The sequence below is a fragment of the Carcharodon carcharias genome, chromosome 10 (genome assembly GCF_017639515.1).
Source record: "Carcharodon carcharias isolate sCarCar2 chromosome 10, sCarCar2.pri, whole genome shotgun sequence".
Classification (NCBI taxonomy): Eukaryota; Metazoa; Chordata; class Chondrichthyes; order Lamniformes; family Lamnidae; genus Carcharodon; species Carcharodon carcharias.
The window spans coordinates 130,618,013-130,638,608 of record NC_054476.1 but is presented as its reverse complement, the minus strand read 5'-3'; the positions used below and the strand labels follow the sequence as shown (position 1 = coordinate 130,638,608).

Below are 20,596 nucleotides of genomic sequence, written 5' to 3'. Positions count from 1 at the left end.
TAAAATGAGGCAAGAGACTGAAAATCTAAAGTTAAAAATACTGAAAAACTACTCAGGCTGCAGGGGTCTTGGATAATATTCAAAATGTGAATCTTTTTTCAGATCCTGACACATGAGCTATGAGTGCTGAGTTTGGGTAGTATCAATCCAATTCACACTTCATGTGAACCCACATCACAAAACTATCAGTTGATAATCATCTTTTTTTAACCTCAGTTAGAGACCACAGCCAGCTAGTGTGGGAAACCAAATAACGCCATACGGTGCAGTTGATACTGTTCTTCTAAGGTTGCTAAGGGATGCTACTGGGGGCAGAGTAAAAGGAGCTACATTCTGCATCTAACTGTGCTGAACTTGACATAGGACTTCAGTGCTGACAACAGATAATGAAAATAAAATGTTCTATTCTCCAATGCTATCACAATAAGCACAAAATATATAAATACTTATCAGCCTGAACTTTTTCCTAGTAACTGAAATGACCATTCACGCTTTATTTTTTATTTATTCTTTCATGGAATATGGGGTGTCGCTGGCTAGACCAGCATTAATTGCCCATACCCAATTGCCCTTGAGAAGGCGATGCTGCGCTGCCTTCTTGAACTGCTCAGTCCATGTGGTGTAGGTACCCCCACAGTGCTGTTAGGAAGGGAGTTCCAGGATTTTGACCCAGTGACAGTGATATAATTCCCAGTCAGGGAAGGGAAATTGCAGTGGTGGTGTTCCCATGCATCTGCTGCCCTTGTTCTTTTAGGTGGTACAGTTCTGTGTATCTCAAAAACTAATGGTTGGATTTCAAGGGAACTTGGTACACCGATAGGGTATTGTCCAAGAACAAACTGATTACTTTTTGGTGAAGATGGGGATCCAGATCCTGGAAATTTCTGAAGGAGCCATTAATATTGGGGGAAAGAGCAAAGTGACCTTGTTTTTAAGAATGTTGTGGGTTGTTTTTAATTTAGAATGTTGTTGATTGTTTTGGAATGGATTGTCTCAACTGCTGTGCTGGAATTTGTCACAACTGTCAAAATCCGAGCAGAGTTTTCGGAACAAGTTGTTGGTTGTGGATTGGCATGAAGCCTCCTCAGTAAGATAGAAGCTCTTAATAAAAAAAAATATTTTTTCAGTTTTGTAGTTACGGAACATTAACCAAGCAGGGAAAAGCCTCAAGGAGAGCTGTGTAATTGTAATAACGTTGGGTTAACACAACATGGCAGAGGTATGCACTTTACTGAGTGCCCTCTTCATTTGTTGTTGCTCAATCACTGCATTAGGTTTGTTGTCATGACTGTGGTGGGGATCATAAAGATTTAGAGGCTGGAGCAACTTGATTGGTCGTAGTCCCTGCATTTTGACTGGCAGAGATATCGGCAGGTAGCACAATGTGTTCAAGTTCTCAACTGCACAGTTGTGAGAAGTCACAGAGCAGAGGTACATCTTGTGCAAAGATAAAAAAAAGTGTAAAGGAAGTTGTCCTGGGCGCTGGTACTGGACAGATACTAATCCAATATCTCAGGTGGAGATGGTAACAGAAAGTTCAGAGTTGAGAGGTGAAGGACATCAAAGACATTAAGCTCAAGCCCAGTGCAGACTCAGCCATGCAAATCAATTCAATTTGCAGCCTGTGCTGATCTCAAGCAGGGCAGGAATAAGTCTCGTTTTCCTTCTTCCCATACTGCTCATTGAGGTCACAAAAAGACCACCTGAACTTGGCACTGATGCTCACCAATTCTTAAATATCCCTTCAACCTCACTGTCCAGGCTCAGATTAAGAATGGCCACACCTGCATGGCAGAGGAGCACTACAGGCAATCACAGAACTGTTCCCCACCAGGAATCAACGCCAAGGAGGAAAAGGAGGGGGAACATATAATTTTTTTTTAGAAACACAAAAAAAGAGCAATTACTAAAAAAAAAATCAGACATGAGGAGAAAATGTTGGAAACATTCAGCATCTGTACAGAGGCATACCAATTGCTGCTTCAGGTTTAACTCTTCTTCAGAACAATTAATTTGCTGAGTGTTGCAGCATTTTCTGATTTTGGTTCAGATTAGGAGATGCTTTCTTACCAGGACTGTCAGGGATTCTGATGTAGCCGTATCCTTCAATGCGGCATCTCTGCCAGAAATCACTAGAGTGTACCCCAAAATAAAGCACAGGCCATTGCGGCAGGAAACCTGCAAAATCCAAAAAATATTGGACTCAGAACAGGACTTAAACATCCCTCACTCTTACTGATGTGATGTTGCTGAGGTGCTGAGATACACAAGGGATTGGATGTAGCGAGAAATGAGGGATCCTTCCACAAGGGGCTGGGAAGCATTAAGATACAGGTGAGCTTCACATAAGGAAATGGGGGAACACAATTAAAAATACAACAGAAAAAAATAACCTTCCTATCATAAATGGGCAAGTATGTACTTATTGGCTTTGGAGAAAGGTGGATTAAAGAGAGGCATCACAATGTCAAGAGTTATTTTGACATTGTATTGATAGATTCTTGATAAGCAAGGGGGTGAAAGGTTAGTGGCAGTAGGCGAGAATGTGGAGTTGAGGTTAAAATCACATCAGTCTTGATCGTATTAAATGGCAGAGCAGGCTCGAGGGGCCAAATAGCCTACTACTCCGAATTTGTATTGCCCCAAGTATTTGTTTATTATTGTTGCTATACACAATAAGGCTGTATTCATCATTCTATAAGGACAAGGTTAACCTTGAGCATTATTACAAATAAAACTCCAGGAAGAGGTGACACAAGAACAAAAGAAGAAAAGGCAAGTTCAGGACTGACATCGGGAGGCGATATACAAAATGAATACCTGGATTGGGGAATAGGTAGGGTAGCAGAGGCAAAGCTCGCAAGTCATTCAAGAGGCTATTACTGTAATGAAAGAAAATCATAGGGTTTTTATGAAGGATCAGCCAGAAGGACCGATTGATTTCCTCACCATTACGTACCTCTAAACTCTTTCGGAATCAGTTCACGGAGCTTTTTTTTTCAGAAATAAAGAAAATCATTATGGTGAGTTAGGGCTGCGGTAGGGAGACCACAACCGGCTTTTGACATTCAGGATCAGGAAGGAGGGATGCCAGCTGTTGTTCCCTTTTCTACTTATTACTTAGCGACCGCTACAGGAAGACATCATGAGCGGATCTCAAACGGGGCTGGATCTAGCTTTAATATTACCTGTGGTTAAACGGCTTAACAGCACATATTCCCAAGCTCAGGCTTGTCCAACAGGCCACATAGTGGCCCCCGAAGACATTCTACCGTGACCTCCGGAACCAGTGTTCAAAATGTCAGTCAGACAGGGAAGTGAAGTTGAACATCTGCAAGAGACTGCTCCTCCAATAACAGCCAGTTTCTCTCCCACCTTTGCTCCTCATAGGCTCACTAGTGAGCAGCAAAGGTGGGAGAGAAACAGGTTGTGATTGAAGCAGCAGTGAACACCAGCGGCACTGAGAATGCGAGGGAAAAACAGAGGTATTTGGGTGGGGCGAGCGTGAGGCTGAGAGCGCGCGAGAGCGAGCACGCACGCGAGAGAGAGCGCGAGAGAGAGAGAACGCGAGAGAGAGTGCGAGAGAGAGAGAGCGCGCGAGAGAGAGAGCGCGAGAGAGAGAGCACGAGAGAGAGAGCGCGAGAGAGCGCAAGAGAGAGAGCACGAGAGAGAGAGCGCGAGAGAGAGAGCGCGAGTGCGCGAGAGAGAGGCGTGTGCGCAAGAGAGAGAGAGAGAGAGAGAGAGAAAGCATGCGAGATCAAGAGTGCCTGAGAGAAGTGACACAAGTCAGCGCCTTTCGGGATGGAAGGAAACAACATGAGTCAGCACCTTTCGGAGGGGGGGAAGGAAATGACACGAGTCAGCACCTTTTGGGGGGGAAGGAAATGACATGATTCAGTGCCTTTAGGGGGTAGGAAATGACACGAGTCAACGCCTTTAGGGGGAAGAAATGACACGAGTCAGCGCCTTTAGGGGGAAGGAAATGACACCAGTCAGTGCCTTTAGGGGGAAGGAAATGACAAGAGTCAGCGCCTTTAGGGGGAAGGAAATGACACGAGTCAGCATCTTTAGAGGGGGGAGGAAATGACAAGAGTCAGCGTCTTTAGGAGGGGAGGAAATTACACAAGTCGGCGTCTTTAGTACAGCTGGGAGGAAATTTGAAAAAGGCAATTTTTAATATCAAATTAGCCCTTGCCTCTAATTACTGGAGAGGTTTTAAACAAAATTTAACCTTATAGTCAAAGTCACCTCAGCAGCAGAGGGTTACCTCAGATACTGACACTGGGTGTAAAATGTTACACCGATAATCCATTCATACACAATGATAACCATTCAAGGCTGGGGGAACGGGAGGGGGTGTGGGAGTTAAGCAGGCTCTTGTTGGATTCAAGGTACTTCTGCAATCAATGGAAGACTGGATCGAAGAAAACCCTCCACAGCAGACTTGGTAATTGATGTCTCGCTGTAGGTAGGAAAGCAGTACTCTCAGGCACTATGAATGATTTTCTGGCTCACTATTTGGAACTGGCAAGTTAAATGGAGACACTGGTTCTTGCCATTCAGCTTCAGATAACTGGCAAACCAATGTCCTAAAAGGTAGGGTAGACAAGCAGCAGAAAATTTTCTGGCGCTCTGTGATGGTATGTGGCACAGTTTCTGCCAACTAAACTTCGAGTTATCCTCTAAGGTTCTCAGCTAGTATCCAAGCTTTTGGCAATTATGTAAATAAGGTGCCCTACTATAATGAGAGAGTGTGCACTCCGTATCTGACTAATAAAACAACCGACCCCTGCGGATCATCAGTGGCTTGGTTTGAACACACTTAAACATTTGGTTGGGTTTGCACATGTTTGACACAGCATGTCACAAAAAATCCACAATTCAACATTGACATCTTTCCTTTAATATTCAGTATCCCAAAAGACATCTAAAGATGTTGATAGTTTATCTCAAAATTCAAGCGATTCAACCTCAAGGGTACCAAGAAACATAACACGAGAGATGAAGTAAGCAGAATCTGAAATACTTTGCATTCTTGAGTTCAATGTCATTTCAGCTCATAGCATTAAACTCTTTGGTTTAAATATTTTCAAGTTAACAGGGAACATCTAAGCACCTTGTATGTATTTGACTGAGCCCCACTGCAGTTGACCTGCAATTTTTCTATACAAAAAAGTGAGTAACATGACATGAAAGATGATTTACCAGCTATTAGTGGTAATTATTCATGTACCCTTTCATTCAGAGATCACGTGAGTGTAGGGATTGTGAAGTGATCACAGTTCCTTCCAGTTTGATATGTAGCACTTGAGGACAGATACAGAGCTGTAGATCCTCTGACCTACAGCAGACGGCTGTAAGTTTGCTGACCATTAGACACACAACTATGGGGTCAAGTTTCATTGGAAAATTTTCTACCCTACCCTCTTTAATTTCTGCAACATACCGAGTTCAGGAAGGATCCCTAGTCTATAGCTGGGATGGCAGTAAGTTTCCCACAACAGGAGCATAAGGGAAAATAATAAATTGAAAAATCAGTCAGAATTGCTACTTCCAATTGCTATATAATTACATCTCATCAAAATGTTGTCTATTTGGATGAGGTACAGCATTGCTTCAGGCCCAGTGGTCCTGTAAGGTGACTGGAGATGAAAAAGAGAATTTGTAGGGAAAGAAGATCTGAACATCAGTGACCCAAGGTTGCTCTCCTTCATTTGGTATTTGGTTACAGAGTGCTATCTGTGATACTGAAAGAGTAATTTGGTTTAGTATCTTCTGTGCCAGAGTATAAAGCATTGCAAGTCCCAAAATGAATTATTGCATTGTACAGGCAGCAGCCTAGGGTAACTGTTCCTCCATTTCTCCTGCCACCCCCAGCTACACCTTCCTGATGATGCTAGTTCTGTTGACATGAAGTGTATAGAGCTGGAAACACAAAATAAATAATTTTAAAACTCCTTCATAGGATGCGGACATCACCGGCAAGGCCAGCATTAATTGCCCATTCCTAATTACCCTTTGAGAGAAGGCAGTAGTGAGCCATCTTCTTGAACCACTGCAGTTCATCTGGTGGGGTACTCCCACAGTGCTGTTAGGGAGGGAGTTCAAGGATTTCGATCCAGCGAAAGTGAAGGAACCAGCTACTCCCCAATCAACAATCCTTTCAAAGGTCAAATTGGTAGCAGTAATAGAGGCTCAGAGATCACCATCTAAGGCATGCGTTCTGTGGGGAGAATGAATTGGGGATTGGGGAAGAACTAGATGCACTGGAGCCTTCACAGAAAAGAATACAACCCAAGAGTTTATGTAACTGTCCGTGTACATAACAGATTGGGGAGCATTCTACAATTTTACAGAAATAGGAAACCCTTAAAATTACCAAAGTAAAATTGAGATGGGCATCTTAGCATGTTGACACAGGTGGAATTTCTAAGATCACATCTGATATCAGAGAGGTCTGTTGCTTCAAAAGGAAAATGGGAAACTCACCCTCAGGTTGATCTTCACTTCTTAAGGCCATTTCAAAGTTGAATGGATAAGAAAAATAGGCCACATTCTCCTATTTAAAATAATAACAGTAATTACAACAAGATATAGTACTCAGCACTAATGCTTTACAGCTTAAATAAAAACAGAAAATGCTGGAAAAACTCAGATCTGGCAGCATCTGTGGAGAGCGAAACAGAGTTTCAAATTTGTATGCTTCAGAGCTAAAGAGAAGTAAAAACGTGATGTACTTATATACTCTATATGGTGGAACAAAAATGTAAGGGCAGGGTCAAGTAGGAGTTCAGGAGAGATTGACTAAGATATCATGGACACAAGACAAAGGGAGTGGTAAACAATAAAGAAGGTGCTGTTAGTGGCATAAAGGTAAGATAGCAGAAGGTGTTAATAGCAGAACAAGGGTCAGCACTCTGTGAAAGCACAACATAAAAACAAGTGACAGATGGCTCTGTGGGGAGAGGAGGGGTTTGGGGGAAAAAGGGTCGAGAAAATGAACAAATAAATAAAATAATAAAATAATTTTTAAAAATGAAAATAAATAAAAATTGGATTTTAAAAGGGGTTGAGAGGAGAGAGTTCATGGTCTGAAGTTGTTGAACCCAATGTTAAGTCTGGAAGACTGTAAAGTGCCTAATTGGAAGATGAAGTGCTGTTTGTCCTGTTTGCGTTGGGCTTCACTGGAACATGGTAGCAGGCCAAGGATGGACATTTGGACATGAGGGCAGGCTGGCGTGTTGAAGCGGCAAGCGACAGGGAGGTCTGGGTTATGCTTGTGGATTGAGCGCAGGTGTTCCGCAAAGCGGTCACCCTGTCTGCATTTAGACTTCCCAACGTAGAGAAGACCGCATTAGAAGCAGTGAATGCAGTAAGCCAAATTGAAGGAGGTGCAAGTGAAGCACCTGAAAGGAGTATTTGGGGTCTTGAACAGTGAGGATGGAGGAGGTAAAGCAGCTGTTGCATCTTCTACGATTGCATGGGAAGTAGCCATGCGAAGGGGGTGAGGAGTTGGGTAATTGAGGAGTGGACTAAGGTGTTAAGGAGGGAACGGTCCCTATGGAATGCTGTTGGGGGAGTGAGGAGAAGATGTGTTTGCTGGTGGCATCATGCTGGAGTTGGCAGAAATAGCAGAGGATGATCCTTTGAATGCGGGAGCTGGTGGAGTGAAAAGTGAGGACAAGGGGGACCCTATTATGTTTCTGGGAGGGAGGGGAAGGGGTGAGGGCAGAGGTGCGGGAGATGGGTCGGACACGGTTGAGGACCCTGACAAGTACAGTGAGTGGGGGAGGTGGGGGGGGCAGTGTGGAATCTCCTCGAACACTGGCTTGCTTTTAACTTACAGTACTTAAGATTTTCTTCTAAAGACTGCAGGCGGAAACCATTAAAAGTGAAGTACACTGGAATCCCTTTTAAACCTGTGGGCCTTGGCACTTATCTTTCTGTAAACCATTCTGCAGACTAGGCATCTAAAATGTTGGCTAAGGCTCAGTGGTAGCACTCTCGTCTCTGAATAAGAAACATTATGATCTCAGCAGAGGCCAGTAACGTGATTTTTTTTTAGAATCCAAAAACCTATATATTTGCTAAAAGAATGAATTTGCAAGGTTCACAATTTAAAACAAAAGAATTTTACCACTCAAAAAATCAAAGAACATGAACACTAATAACTATGCTCTATCACAAATAGTCAGTTACATTAAAGATACTAAAAGTACAATAAGCACAGATGCTTATACTATAAACTAAACTTTTTAACCGAACTTTCCTTCTACACCCTATAATTAAACTTCCTGTTGATGCTTTTTCTATTGTTTAGCCCCCAGGCAACTCGGTCACATAAGAAGTTACTGGAAGCAAAGTGCTTTACCAGAAATCATCTCCTAGAGAAAGTTAGGTTCTTAAAGGGACCATCACCTCAACATAGCTTTCTTTTTCCCCAAAAGCACATAGGCCATCACAGAAGGTTGTGGATTGAAATTCCAATCCAGGGAGTGGGCTGATAGTCCAACATGGCACTGAGAAACTGCTGCATAGCTGGAGATGCCACCTTACAGAAGAAATGTTAAACCATGCCTGTGATGTGACAATGAACTTGAAAGATCCAATTGCACTACTTGAAAAGATCCAATGGCACTATTTGAAAAGAGCAGGCGAGCTTTTCCTGGTGTCTGATAAATTTAAAAAAACTTGCATTTATATTGTGCCTTTCATGACCTTATGGTGACTTAAAAGCTCTCTATAACCAATGAAGTACGTTTGAAGTGTAGTCACTCTTGCAATGTAGGAAAAGCAGCAGCCAATTTGCAAACAGTATGCTCCCACAAACAGCATTGTGATAATAACTGATAATATATTTTAGTGATGTTGATTGGAGGATAAATATTGGCCAGGACACCAGGAATAAGTCCCCTGCAATTCAATCTATTCAAAATAGTGCCATGGATCACTAATACCCACCTGAGGGAGCAGACAGGACCTGGGTTCAATGTCTCATCCAAAAGAAGCCATTTTTGCCAGTGAAGCACTTGGAGTGCCAGCTTGTATATTGTGTTCAAATCGCTGGAGTGGAACTTGAACCCATAGCCTTCTGACTCAGGCGAAAGTTCTACCTGCTGAGCCCTGGCTGACAACCCTAATCCAGGCCAATATCTATCCTTCAAACAACATCACTTAAATTCATTATAACATTGCTGATTGTGAAATCTTACTGTGCATAAAGTTGAGTGCTAAGGTTCCTACATTACAAGTCAGTGGTCAAGTCCCTGGAGTAAATGCTTCAAAAGAACCTCATTGGCTGCAAAGCATTTTGTGATTTCCCAAGATCATGAAATGCACTATATAAATGGAAGTTTGTCTTTTTAATTACCATAAATTTAACACCCCCTAAACAATGTCAAAAGACTAGCTTTTACATTAAATTAAGTGGTACGATTTGGATAAGAAGGATATGGGCCATTTATTTTGCAGCTATTAAAGAAACATTAAAGAGGATGGCAATAGAATTAAGTTTGAAAATTCAATCATGTAGAGTTTAATGAAGGGATAAAGAATTGAATTCCATTTCTGTAATGCCTTTTTATTCCTACATTTTTTGCCAAATGTTTTATTACTTATGAAGAGCAGCTATTATGTGACGCCTTCCACACAGCAAGATGCCACAAACAACAATGAGATCACTGACCAGTTAATCTGCTTTTAGTTGCGTTGGATTAGGGAAGAATGTGGCAAGGGCAATAAGAAAATTTCCTGCTCATCTTTGAAAACTGGCATTTAATCTTTTAAGTCTATCACAGCAGGCAGATGGGCCTCTCTTTAATATCTACTTAGGGACACAGCACCTCCAATGTTGCTGTACTCCCTCAGTACTATACCAAAGTATCAGCCTAACTTGTGCACTCATTCCACTGAGTGGCATTAGAACATGCAACCTTGTTATTTAGTGATGACTTAGCCAAAGTAACACTAAAAATAATCCCCAGACTTGGTATTTTAAGGTTAACAACCAGTAAGAAATATTTGTACTTAAAATACATGCCTAGGTTCTATATTGCATTTCTACAATCTTTTGCTGAAGGCAATATTTGAACTACACCAAAGGATAGAAAAATGTTGTAAACACAGTGAATACCTGAAGAGAATAAGTTATTTGACTTCAGAGAAGTATCTACCCTAAATATTGTCTTTCAAATGCAGACAGAGCTGCAGCATATTGAAGAATTTAGGATTTTTAATAGACAGATTTATATCCTGTTCCAGCACAGTTACAACACTGTCATCTATCCAACAATTTGGAAAACTGTCTTCAAACACAAAAAAGCTGGGCAAATCCATCAGGCCAATTAATGCCCCATCATTCTACTCTCAATCATTAAAGTGACGGTAGGTGTCATCAACAATGCTATCACGCGGCACTTACTGACCAATAACCTGCTCACCAATGCTGGGTTTGGATTCCGCAAGGATCACTCGGTTCCAGGTCTCACTACAGTCTTCGTCCAGACATGGACAAAAAAAACTGAATTCCAGAGGTGAGGTGAAACTGACTGCCCTTGACTTAAGGCAGTATTTGACTGGGTTTGGCATCAATGAGCCCTAGTGAAACTGGGTAGCTAGATGCAGAATGATGTCAATGGTGCAGTTTCAATCCCCGTACTGACTGCAGTAATGTATGGAGGCCTGCTTCCTTGCCTTACCCCATGCTTGATGTGGAATGGTGCTCCTTAAGCTATATAACTACTTGTCTCTCTCTCTCTCTCGAGCTATGGTCCCTCATAGACTATGGCTAATTACCCTTGGGAATCAGGGGGAAAATTCTCCACTAGCTGGAGTTATACTGGGCACGAAGGTAGTCAGTTGTTTTGACTATTAGAGGCCAATTATCTCAACCCCAAGACACTGCTACAGGAGTTCCTCACGGCAGTGTCCTAGGCCCAATCATCTTCAGCTGATTCATCAACGAACTTCCCTATAACATTAGGTCAAAGTGGAAATATTTGCTGATGATTACATTGTGCTCAATTCCATTCAGAACTTCTCGGATAATTAAACAGCCCATGTCTACAAGGAGCAAGACCTGGATAATATTTTGGTTTTAATTTATAAGTGGCAAGTCACATTCACACCATACAGTGCCAGGCAATGACCATCTCGAACGACAGAGAATCCTGGGGTCCACCAGAGATCAGAAACTTAACTGAACCAGCCAATGTAATACTGTGGAAACAGGAGCAGGTCAGAGGTTGCGTAAGCTGCAGTGAATGACTCACCTTTTGACTACCCAAAGCCTTTTCACCATCTATGAGGCACAAGTCAACAGTGTGATGGAATGAATACTCCCAGCTTGCCTGAATAAGTGCAGCTCCAACACCCAAGTTTGACATCAGTGAGGACAAAACAGCCTTCTTGATCAGCACTCTATCCACCGCTTTAAACATTCACTCCCTCCACTAACAAAGCGCAATGGCAGCAGTGTGTACCCTACTCTGCACCATCTTGCTAAGCCTCCTACAACAGAAGCTTGCAAACCTGCAACTTCTGCCATCTAGGAAAGCAAGGCAACAGGCACACGGGAACACCACCACCTGCAAGTTCACCCTCAAGTCTCTCAATTCTGATCTGGAACTATTTCATTGTTCTTTTACTTTTGTTGAGTAAAAGCCAAGAACTCCCTTCCTAACAGCATTGTGGGTGTACCTACACTAGACAGATTGTAGCAGTTCAAGGAGGAACACCACCATCTTCTCAAGGGCAATTAGGGAAGGGCAATAAATGCTGGCCATATCAGCGATGCTCACATCCCATGAATGAATAACAAAAATAATTAGAGTATTCGCCGATCTTCTAATCTCTATTTCTGGTTTGCTTTTTTTAAATTCACTTACAGGATGTGGGCATTGCTGGCTAGGCCAGCATTTACTGCCCACCCCTAATTGCCCTTGAGAAGGTGATAGCGAGCTGCCTTCTTGAACCGTTGCAGTCCACATGGCATAGGTACACCCACAGCAATGTTAGGGAGGGAGTTCCGGGATTTTGACCCAGCTACAGTGAAGGAATGATGATATATTTCCAAATCAGGATGGTGAGTGGCTTGGAGAGAAACTTCCATGTTTGAACTAAGGCTGTAATGAGGTCTGGAGACAAGTGGCCTTGACAGAACCCAAACTGAGTGTCAGTGAGCAGGTTATTGAGCAGGTCAGTGAGCACTGCTGATGACCCCTTCCATCTCTTTACTGATGATCAAGAGTAGACTGACAGGGCAGAACTGGACGGGTTGGATTTGTCCCACTTTTCTTTTTGGTGTACAGGACATACCTGGGCAATTTTCCACATTGCCGGGTAGATGCCAGTGTTGTAGCTGTACTGGAACAGCTTGGCTAGGGGCGCAAAAAGTTCTGGAGCACAAGTCTTCAGCGCCATTGCTGAAATATTGTCAGGGCCCATAGCCTTTGCAGTATCCAGTGCCTTCAGCTATTTCTTGATACCACGTGGAGTGAATCAAGTTGGCTGAAGATTGGCATCTATGATGCTGGGGACCTCTGGACGAAGCCAAGATGGATCATCCACTTGGCACTTCTGGCTAAAGATTGTTGCGAATGCTTCAGCCTTATGTTTTGCACTGATGTGATCATAATTCAAACATTGTTTTGTTTTTGAAGTCTCCTTACCCGGTCCTCGACCTTGGTAGAGCAAGTCTGTGTCACTCCAAACAACTGCTGCTTTGAGGGACAGAACCAATCTAGACATTAAGAAGTTAAATAATTATTTAGGCTTTGTAGGTACCACACATCTGTGTGTTAAATAGTGCACAATCACTAAACCAAAATTGCAATCACAAAAAGTGAGGTACCAACAATATCCTTCATCCATAAATCCAAACACTGAACACACCCAAAAACCTGAACCTCATCAACCTTTGGCGTGGGAAGTCTAGTGGTTTGTCTGCACTGTTCACCTTGCTATTTTTGTGGTGAACATGTCAAAAAGAAACTTATAACAGGTACCCTGTATTTGTTATTCAGTGATACATCTTTGTTTTCTAGCTATTTTGTTTACTTTAACCTAGACTTAGGCTATTGTAATGTAAGATTATACACAGTATCCAAAAACCAAAATTATATCAAATCCAAAATGCAATTGGCCTCGAGCATTTCGGATAAAGGATAGTCGACCTGTATAAAGATTCTGCTCAAGTAAAACTTTCCCACTCATTTATTTCTATATTTTCTGCTGCTCCAGATTGTTCTTGATATTGTCTGGTTGTGCACCATATTGCCCAAACTGCATCTAAATCATTAAAACTTCTATAGTTACACATAATATATTACAAGCTTGCACTTCCTCATATTCCAAGGGATTTTTATGCCTTCTGTAAACTTGAGGTCACCTAAAACTCTATTGCCCATGTCCTAGCCTGCACCAAGTTCCATTCATACATCACCCCTGTGACCCACATTAGCTCCAGGTCAAGCCACACCTTCATTTTAAAATTTTCATACTTCTTTTCAAATCCCTTCAAGGTCTTTCCCCCTCCATCCCCATAACCCTCTGAGATACTGGCACTCCTCCAATTCTAGCCTCTTGAGCATCACCAATTTTAATTACTCCACCAGTGATAGCCATGCCTGCAGCCACCTAGGCCCCAAGCTCTGGAATTCGCTCCCTAAACCTATCTGCTTCTCTATCTACTTTAAAATGTTTCTTAAAGCCTACTTTAGCCAAGTTTGTGGTCAACTGCCCCAGTATCTTACGTGACTGAGTTAAAGTTTGTTTGGATACAAGTCCTGTGAAGTGTCTTGTGATGTTTTGTCACATGACAGGCACTATGTAAATGCAAACTCATGTTGTTTCTCAGAAATTTGCTGAAAAGGTTCTGTTAGTTATTTAAAGCACAATTACATAAAAGCTTTAAATGACTAAGTTAAGCTTCCCAGCTCTGTATTGGGTATCAGTGCTATAAAAATCTAAAGAAAAGTGCATGATAAAGGCTTATACTGCTTTCAGATCCTCCCCACAATATTCCCAAATACCTTTCTTCCCAATACTTCCACTCCACCCTCCTTTCACTGCCCCCGAGTTCTCCCCGCACTCCCAAATCACATTTCCCCTACCTCATTAATACTTATACGTGTCTCCCATCGCCCTGTAACGTGATTATCTTACATACCACTGGATTCTGGACTTCAAAGAAAAACTAAGACATAAAATTTAGGACTTAGCTAAAAATATATAATAATCAAGACGACTGTTTCAATATTTTTGGAAATAGATAATTTGAACCCAAAAAGTCTACTAACCCTTCTATAACATTTTATAATAAAAACACTTATACTAGTGGGCCTGATAATGTATTATTTGTTACATCGCAAAAGAAAAGCATGTCTTCAGATTCACTGCAAGCAACACCACAGGAGATCCATTAATATGGATGTATAGGATTGAGTACAGTACAATATTGTACCTACATGGTAAAAAAAAAATTTTCTCAAAAAGTAATTTCCAGTTGATTTCTTCTGATCTTGGAGGGAAGCCAGACATCTATGCACAGTTGACAATCCCAGAAACTCCATGACAACCAACTTCTAAACAACTACTGAATCATCCTTGGTTTGGTCTTAAGACTGAGTAAGAAGGTCATGAGTTCAAGTCCCATCCCTGGACTTCAGCTCATAACTAAGCCTGACACTTCAGAGCAATACTAAAATGTGCTGTACTTTTGCAGATGCCACCTTTCAGATGACCTGTTAAATTGTGGTGGACATAAAAGATCCCCTGGCACTATTCAAAGAGGGGCTATGGAGCTTTCCTGCTGACATGGCTAATGTTTATCTTTCATCCAACACCACCAAAATTAGATTAGTTTGTCATTTATCTCATTGCTATTTGTGCAAGTTTCATGTGCATAAATTGGCTGCTGTATTTGCCGCCCCTCCTCCTCCAGGTACCATGCCCTAAGAGGGTGTTGGCTTCTAATGGATTGGTCCACAATTATGTTTGGCAAAGTACTGCAGTGGTTTGCCATTGCCTTCTGCAGTATGGCTGACCAGGAAATTTTCCCACTATATTGCCTACCATCAGCTGTATTGGAAGGGTTTACAGGCTAATAATCAGCCTTTTTGGCCACATTATGAAGACACCTTCCATGGCCATCAAGCCCTGAAGTGGGACTTGAACCAGGAGCTTCTGGCCCAGCAGTAGGGATGCTACCACTGCACCACAAGACCTCCCTACATTTGCTTATGCAATTCAAAAATACTTTATTGGCTGTGAAGCACTTTGGGATGAACTGAGCTGACATAAATGCAAGCTAATTATTCCCTTTTTCTAGGATGTGCTTATTTACACCAATTAGACCTCTCAATCTACAGAACAAATCCACCTTAGCAGTAAAATCGCAGTTGAATTGTACACCTAAATGCTTCTGTCTTTATTAAAGAAAGTGCTTCCTCACATTTACGGTGAACAATGACCCAGGGGTTTTGCCAGTATAAATAAACAGACCACATGATATGTGAGACTGAAAATAAATCAATGTGGATCTTTGACAAAAGCAGTTCTATAAAATGGGCTAAAACTGTTGCAGGGTAATCCAAGGTGTCAGAAATGCAAATTATGAGGAAAACTTAAAAAAGGTATGCTTTACTCCTTTGGGAAAATTAAGAGTTAAATTTAGGAATTGAAGAATCTGATCAGGCAGTAGGGAGATAGCCTGTACATGAACTGCTCCACTACTCTGGATACTAGTCCAAGAGGGGAGGAGAAAGCCTGTACAAAGCATCCTTCACGCATGACGCTGGACCAGCAGGGGAGCGGTAGCCAGTGAAAATCTTCTTTTACTCATGTAGGTGGACCAGCAAGACAGCAGTAGCCAGTAGGCATTTCCCTTCACTCATGAAGCTGATTAAGTATCAACAATTGGTTCCAAGAGGGAACATGGAAGTAAGGAAAATTGAGAAATCACAACAAGCGTGAGACTGACGTGTACATGGAAGTAGAAGCTAAAGCTACACATACTATCGTGCATACCATGAACACTTTAATAAACAGTAGCATACTCACTGTCTGGGAGTTCAAGGAAGAATTGTACATACAGATTGTCATATTCATAACCCTGAGCTGACACTGAAAGATCAAAAATAAAATCAACACCACAATCTCTAGGAACAACTTAGTTCCCTTCATGAAGCACACCCAGATTTAATCAGATACACGCAGGGTAAAGTCTATTCGCAGATGAGATAGTTATCACTTGGTTCTAGACTTCCACTCAGGACTTGTCATTCCTCCAGTGTTCAAATATGACTGGGTCAGTAAGGGGTACGCGAGGAGACAGGTGACTATGCCAGAGTGAGACAGAGACTGAGTGAGTAGTGAATCAGGCTCACGTGGGAATTCAGTGCACGAGGGAAAGAGGTGTGGTGTACATAGGAATTATTCTAAGTAGTGAACAGGAGCGGCTGAGCAGAAGCGGACCTGCATGTAAACCTCACCTTCAGAGGCGAGTTTGAAAAAAAAACAAAGTGACATCACAGGAAAACCGTAAGTTCATTAGTTGGTAAGAGATTTCTGTTAGGGGATGTCTTTAAACGGCTGTAAATTAGAAAAGTGTATTATGTTTAAAGAAGCAGCTACTTGGATTTGAGTAAGACACACTAGGAATAAAAGGAAGTCATGACCAGTAACGTAAAATAATATAGTAAATCAAAGTAAAATAAGTTAATACAAGGGAAGAGAAGTGAAGACATGGCAGGGCAGCTCGGTTGTGTGGAATGTGTGACCTGTAATATGTGGGAAGTCGTAGACACTACTGGTGACCTAGATGACATGTGCAGGAAGTGCTGCCAGCTGCAGAAGCTTGAGCTCCAGATTTCAGAGCTCGAGCAGCAGCTGCAGTCACTGTGGCATCTGCAAGGTTGAGAGCTATGTGGATAGCACGTTCCGAGAGGCGGTTATACTGTAGGTTAGGAGCATGGAGATCAAACTCACCAGGTGAGGAATCGCAGTTTGCCTAACTTATTTAATCAGGAATTTACTAATTCATCATAAACTTGGATACATTAAGATGAGTGCCTTTATAAATTTAATATTTCTACAGCATAAAACAAAATTTGAGATATAGATTTTAGTCTTTTATGCCTTGACGAACCACAATTTATCAACTGATTGTGGCAGCATGTTGTTGGGCACTATGTTGAACCCTTAGGGGAAGCCAGAATTGTACCAATGATTCCCTCTTCATATCTATAATGGCCTGAATAGAGTCCCACAGGGGTCTGTACTAGGGCCTCAACTTTTATGATTTACATCAATGACTTAGATGAGGGGAGAGAAGGCATGGTGGCTAAATTTGCAGAATACACAAAGGTGGGTAGGAAAGCATATGAAGAGGACATGGAGTTGCAGATGGACATAGATAGGTTGAGTGAGTGGGCAAAGGGCTGGGAAATGGAGTTTAATGTTGGAAAATGTGAAGTTGTTCACTTTGGCAGGAAGAACAAAAAAAAATCACAGTAATACTTAAACAGAGAACAGCTGCATAATTCTGAGGAGCAGAGGCATCTAGGTGTTCGAATAGATGAGTCACAAAAAGTTAGTATGCAGGTACAGCAAGTAATTAAGAAGGCTGATGGAATGCTATCCTTTATTATGAGAGGGATTGAACATAAAAGTAAGGATGTTATGCTTCAGTTATACAGGGCATTGGTGAGACTGCACCTCGAATACCATGTACAGTTTTGGTCTCCTTATTTATTGAAGGAAGTAAATGCATTAGACGCGGTTCAAAGGAGGTTTACTAGATTGATAACTGGAATGAGTGGGTTGTCTTATGAGGAAAGGTTGAACAGACTGGGCTTATTTCCATTGGAATTTAGAAGAGTGAGGGGTGATTTGATGGAAGTATACAAGGCCTTGACAAGGTGGTCATTGAAAGGATGTTTCCTCTTGTAAGTGAGTTCAGAACTAGGGGGCACTATTTTAAAATTAGGGATTGCCCTTCTAGGACAGAGATGAGGAGAAATTTTTTTCTCTGACAGTTGTGCGACTTTGGAATTCTCTGCCTCAGAAGGTGATGGAGGTAGGGTCATTGAATATTTTTAACGCAGAGGTAGATTGATTCCCTAACAAGAATCTAAGGTTATCGGGGTTAGATGGGAATGTGGGAATCAAAACACAAGATGATCAGCCATGATCTTACTGAATATCAGAGCAGGCTCGAGGGGCCGAATGGTCTACTCCTGTTCCTATTTCTTATGTTCTTATGTAATGGTCAGGGCTCCCAATGGGGAGGGAGAGTTATCTTACTCCTATTCTCAAGAAATTTACGAAGTGCAGGGAAGGGCTACTTTTGTAAATTTTATATAGACATTATTTTAATCAGTCCCGTCACACACTCAAATAACCATATTGCACCCCCTAAGCTCTGAGGAAGAACCCAAAGTACTCCATTTTGCTGTGCCAGTACAACAGTACATTACACACAATGAATTTCAGGTCTATTTAGCAGGTGGGTACCATAAGTTGAATACCTACCCACCCTGATACTGATCAGAAACATTAATCCGGGCTGGCTTTTCTCCTCCGTTGCCAGGCGCACTGATGTTTTGTGGTATTCTTACTAATGTTCTGGTCAGAACCAGGATGTGGGTGTTGAGGCAGAATTAGGACTGTAGATGGGAATAAACTGCTCGAATTCAATCTAGATGTAATGGAGAACTAAGCCTTACCTGGCAAATGGCATTTACCTTAAATAAACGTGGCATTATGCAGGTTGACAGGACCAACACTAAATATATTTATACCTATAGGGTAAAGAACTCAGTTCGTTGAGAACTCAGGAGATCTTGATATAATTGTACACGATTTCCTTAAGGTTCATGATCAGTGCCGTGAAAATATACCCAAAGCAAAAGAGTATTAGGTTTCATTGTTTGGGTGATTCAGCATAAATAAAATACACTATATTGCCCTTATATAACTCCTTTCCAATGATGGATGATATGGAGGCATTGGAAAAGGTTCAGAAAAGAACAAGAATAATATCCAGTTTACAACACCTTAGTTATCTAAATAGGCTTAAAAGGTTGTTTAGAAAAGAGATTCCACTTGGGGGCTGGGGTGGGCGCAGTATTTATATAGATAGAACGGCCCCAAGTTTGCAGGCAGCATCAGAGTAAGGGTGCATGCCTCTAACCTCAAAGCGAGTCTCACTGACAGATCAAGTGAGTGATCGCTCTGTCAAGAATTTCACCTCTAGCACTGTGCAATGATACTGCAAATCATTGCAGCATTGTTCATTGGAGAACTCCCAGTGTGGAGCTGGAGAGATGCCATTCAGTTGTCCAGGCAGCCAATCACGAAAGAATTTTAACAGACCCTCCCCCCACCCAAAACAACTGGGAAACAAAAGGCATTAAAATAAAAATCACTTCTAAACGTTCTAGGTAGAACAAATTAAAAGTTGGGACATATACATGGGATGAAGGTAGAAGCTAGAAATTTCTGAAAAAAAAAATGTTAAAAAAGTAAAAATTTTGCATAAAAAGTCTGCTAATTAATCATTTAACCATTAATCATTCTATGATTATAAAATTAACCTTCAGGGCCGATTCTGTAATTCATAAAATTTTATTAATCACACTACAAGAACACAAGAAATAGGAGCAGACCATATGGCCTCTTGAGCCTGTTCCAGCATTCAACATGATCATGGCTGATCTTGGGCTTCTACTCACTTTCCCACCTGATCCCAATATCCCTTAATTACCTGAGACACCAAAAATTTGTCTATCCCAGCCTTAAGTGTATTCAATGATGGAAAATCCACAACCATCTGGGAGTGGGAAAGTTGAAGTTCTTGCTGATTTCATGATGTTAACTCTGGGAGTGGAGGGAGGGGCACAATGCAGCCTTTGCTCATCAATCCCAACATAAAATCCAGGCCATTATTTCAATTAGATAGATCTGGAAGACTGGGATCATCAAGTTGTGCAAGTGTAGAAATAGGTTAGGGAACAAGGGCTTTTTCCTTTTTCGGAGGACAGGTGAGCACAGATTCACTTACCTTCAAAGGAGAGCTGGACTAGATCCTGGTTAGGGTGGAGATTAGAGATAAAAGGGAGGAAAAGTAAATGGCTGAGATAGTGGCCAATGAATTCATCTAGACTTGTAATGATTACCTTAAGGATTCAGAGAGGAACTTTTCAAATTTGGTTCTCCCTATGTTGATTATATGGCCGCTGGCAGGTGTTATCAATCATGATGTTCAGAGCATCATGGCTGTATGGCACAGGCTCGATGAGCCAACTGATTTTCTCCTGTTCTCTATCTTTCATAGGTTCAAGGACTATGGGTCGGCCCAGGAACTTGCTGATTTGCAGGACTTAGTACTGGCACCAGGTAGTGCATTTAGATAGTGTCAACGTTGCACACTGTTTCTTGTGGGGCTGAAGGTATCCTTTATTAAGCCTTTGCTAGTGAGCTCATACAGGTTAAAGAAAGGCATGTCATAATAAACTTACCAATTTCACCATTCACAAACAGCTTAAGAGCACCAAGAGGAGGCTGCAAGAATAAGGATGGAGTGCATTTTAAAACT

General features: G+C 41.7%; 1 protein-coding gene across 5 annotated transcripts in view; it reads right to left on the bottom strand.

Moving 5' to 3' along the window:
- Positions 1-20,596, bottom strand: part of mks1 (MKS transition zone complex subunit 1) — a 117,196-nt gene that overhangs the window by 10,787 nt on the left and 85,813 nt on the right. For 4 of the 5 annotated variants that reach the window (XR_005944284.1, XM_041198261.1, XM_041198260.1 and 1 more), the window contains 5 exons: positions 20,520-20,562; positions 16,060-16,122; positions 12,669-12,739; positions 6,490-6,559; positions 2,071-2,178 (listed from right to left, as the gene is read on the bottom strand). Coding sequence is in view for 4 of the 5 variants with exons in the window: in XM_041198261.1 (XP_041054195.1) it covers positions 2,071-2,178; positions 6,490-6,559; positions 12,669-12,739; positions 16,060-16,122; positions 20,520-20,562 (355 nt within the window). In the remaining variant the exon portion in view is untranslated. The remainder of the gene's footprint in view (positions 1-2,070; positions 2,179-6,489; positions 6,560-12,668; positions 12,740-16,059; positions 16,123-20,519; positions 20,563-20,596) is intronic. The other variant, XM_041198262.1, reaches the window with a different exon arrangement.